The sequence below is a fragment of the Anoplophora glabripennis genome, unplaced genomic scaffold (genome assembly GCF_000390285.2).
Source record: "Anoplophora glabripennis isolate ALB-LARVAE unplaced genomic scaffold, Agla_2.0 scaffold537, whole genome shotgun sequence".
Classification (NCBI taxonomy): Eukaryota; Metazoa; Arthropoda; class Insecta; order Coleoptera; family Cerambycidae; genus Anoplophora; species Anoplophora glabripennis.
Window position 1 is genome coordinate 25,874 of NW_019416615.1, and position 2,658 is coordinate 28,531.

At 41.0% G+C, this 2,658-nt stretch overlaps 1 protein-coding gene across 1 annotated transcript in view; it reads right to left on the reverse strand.

The window, feature by feature from the left end:
* The window catches only part of LOC108911664 (ATP-binding cassette sub-family D member 2), a 35,914-nt gene that overhangs the window by 11,504 nt on the left and 21,752 nt on the right, over positions 1-2,658 (reverse strand). Inside the window, exon 2 of the mRNA XM_018716651.2 lies at positions 703-1,377. Coding sequence (XP_018572167.1) covers positions 703-1,232 — 530 coding nt within the window. The 5' untranslated portion in view covers positions 1,233-1,377. The remainder of the gene's footprint in view (positions 1-702; positions 1,378-2,658) is intronic.

The following is a 2,658-nucleotide window of genomic DNA, read 5'->3' on the forward strand; positions in this document are numbered from 1 at the left end:
TACAGGGAGATCATATAGAGATTTAAGGTTTTCTGCCGCAATTTCTCTTAACTGAACACCGTGCGCCGTCCACACGCTCAAATTTTACCGTGCAAACCGAATTTGCACAAACAAAATCTTCAGCAAGTCGAAGTTTACGCAAGCCGCGCTTTTCAGTTTGTGCGAGATAACGTTTTGCCGGCCACACGTACGGGCTTCCCGATACAAACTGGTTTGTGCAGGCAAGCGCGCGGTAAAGCCTGTATGTGTGGCCGGCCCATAAGGAGCTCATGGAGTATCCTTCGAAGGAAAGCACAAACGATTTACTGAGCTTGAACAGAATCCTGCTCAGGAGAGTGATAGGACTCATAACGGGACACTTCTGTCACTTTAAGAAAAGCTTGTAGACAGTCCGGTCTGCCGAGGATGTGAATCGGCGGATGCAACTTCTCTGCATATCCTGGGCGAGTGCGCGGGATTTGCACGTAGCAGAATGGCGCTCCTTGGGAGACCCTATTTGGAACCCAAGGAACTGAGAGAAGTGTCAGCGAGGAAGCTTTTGGGCTTTGTCAAAAGGACAAAACTACTTGCTGAATAGGACTAGTAGTGGGACGCAGAATAGGCCTAATTAGGCCGCGGTGCTAAGGGACGTATTAGGACCAACTATTAAGAAGAAGAAAAAACCACAAATGTTGACCAAAAACTACTACTACGTCCCCTTACCTGATCATGCTGTTGATGAACGTCGCCGGGACGGCCACCGCGAACCACTTCCCCAACTGCTTGATGAAATTCCTGGGCTCCTTCCTCACTATGTACTTAACGATCGCGCCCTCCAGGTTCGCCACGTATATGCTGAGGAACGTCCTCAAGAACAGAAACGTCGTGTGACTGCCCAGCAGGGCCGTCTCCGTGCAGAACACACTCGGTATCATAATCCTCACTAACTTTATAAACTGTAAGATAAACTGCAGGTTCAGGTTGGGGATGCCGCTCCTGAACCGGCCCTTCGCCGGCGGTTTCTTCTTCTTGACGATGCCGTTCTGGTGGATGATGTTGTTCGTGACTAGATTGTTGTTCAAGCTGAGGCCCTCTTTGTTCTCCTTGTGGATGTAGCCGTCTATTATGGGGTAGCCGATCTTGTAGGCGTAGGTGAAGAGGGCGGTCGCTATGATGGCCCCCGAAATCACGCTCCTGTTGGCGTTGATGGCCTTCTCTCCCCTTTCGAGGAACTTCGACACCACCGCAGGCATTTTGGCTAGTTACTCGTATATTTTCCTTTGTACTATAGGTTTAGGTGCAGGTGTACCCCGAAGCTGGCGTTGTGGCAAAGTGATGTGTTTCAGGTGGCGTTTTTACTTTTTCTTGCATCGTGGACATAGATTTATCAATCCATTGCTGCAAAAAAAAAGTACGTTTTTGTATTAAGGAGGTATATCGGGTTTACTCAAATGCACAGATGTTTATAGCGTATTACCCAGTGCTCCCTCTGCGCGTCATATTTTTTTGAATCTAGATTTTGAGATATTGTTGTTGAAAGTTGTTCATTTTAATATAGGTTTATATGGCGAAGATGGACGGTGCGGCTCTTTTTTGTCCATAACTGAGAAAAAAATGTAAAAATTGTGAAACAAAACTTTTCCATATATAGTGTACAGTATTATCTTATTTTTGATGTAAAACTAATGTAAGTTTTGAACATAGTACAGCTGTATTAATTAGAAACAGAAACCAATAATTGAATTTCTGGCTGACTTGAGGATTAATGTGGCAACGTCGCTATCAGCTGACAGAAAGGAGGGAATACATTTGGAAGACTTGATAAAAACGAAATTGATTTCAAACATATACATTTTTCCTAAATCCCATGTACCGGGTGATTCTTTTATCATGGGAAATGAGTTTTTCTCGTAAACGGCTGCAGCAAATTGAGTTCTGTAAAAAGTATTTTATTTGGGCTGATTGATGCTTGGAATTGCGATGGATATGAAAGTTATAATTAAGCGACGCTGGGCGTCGCGACGCTTCAAAAATTTTTTGTCAGAAGCGTACCATTTTTATTTCAGAAATTGGAAGATCTATTGAATAGAAACACTTTTTCCAAATACCATTTTTTTTCATCTAAAACCATTCAAAAATTACAGACCAGTTTTTATGTGTTAAATTGGTCGATTGCCATGCAAAGAATGCATGGTTTTTTAAATTTCACTAAAGCAGGCAGGCTAACTTTTATGCTGATATTGACCACAAATATAATTTAGGATTTAAAGAAAACAATTTACAAAATGTTACTACATTTAATAACACTAATTTAATTGTTTAAGAAATAATGAACGTTTACACTAACAACAACCAATACATAAAACACTAAAGAATAACATGAACTGTGTTTAGTAAAAATTAACTCTTAATTCACAAATCTTATTTTAACAATTGCTCGATATAGGCGCCATCGTTATCTAAACATAAATTGTACCGCTTTCTTATTTCGCAAGATGTAACTTTTCTTAAAACATCACCAGATATTCCATTGCACGCATCAATAATGTTTTGTTTTAAATTATCTAAATTATTAGATTTTGTTTTATACACTATATTTTTTAAAGTTCCCCATAAAAAGAAATCTAAGGGTGTCAAGTCCGGGGACCTAGGCGGAAATTTCAAGGGCCCGTGTGTCCC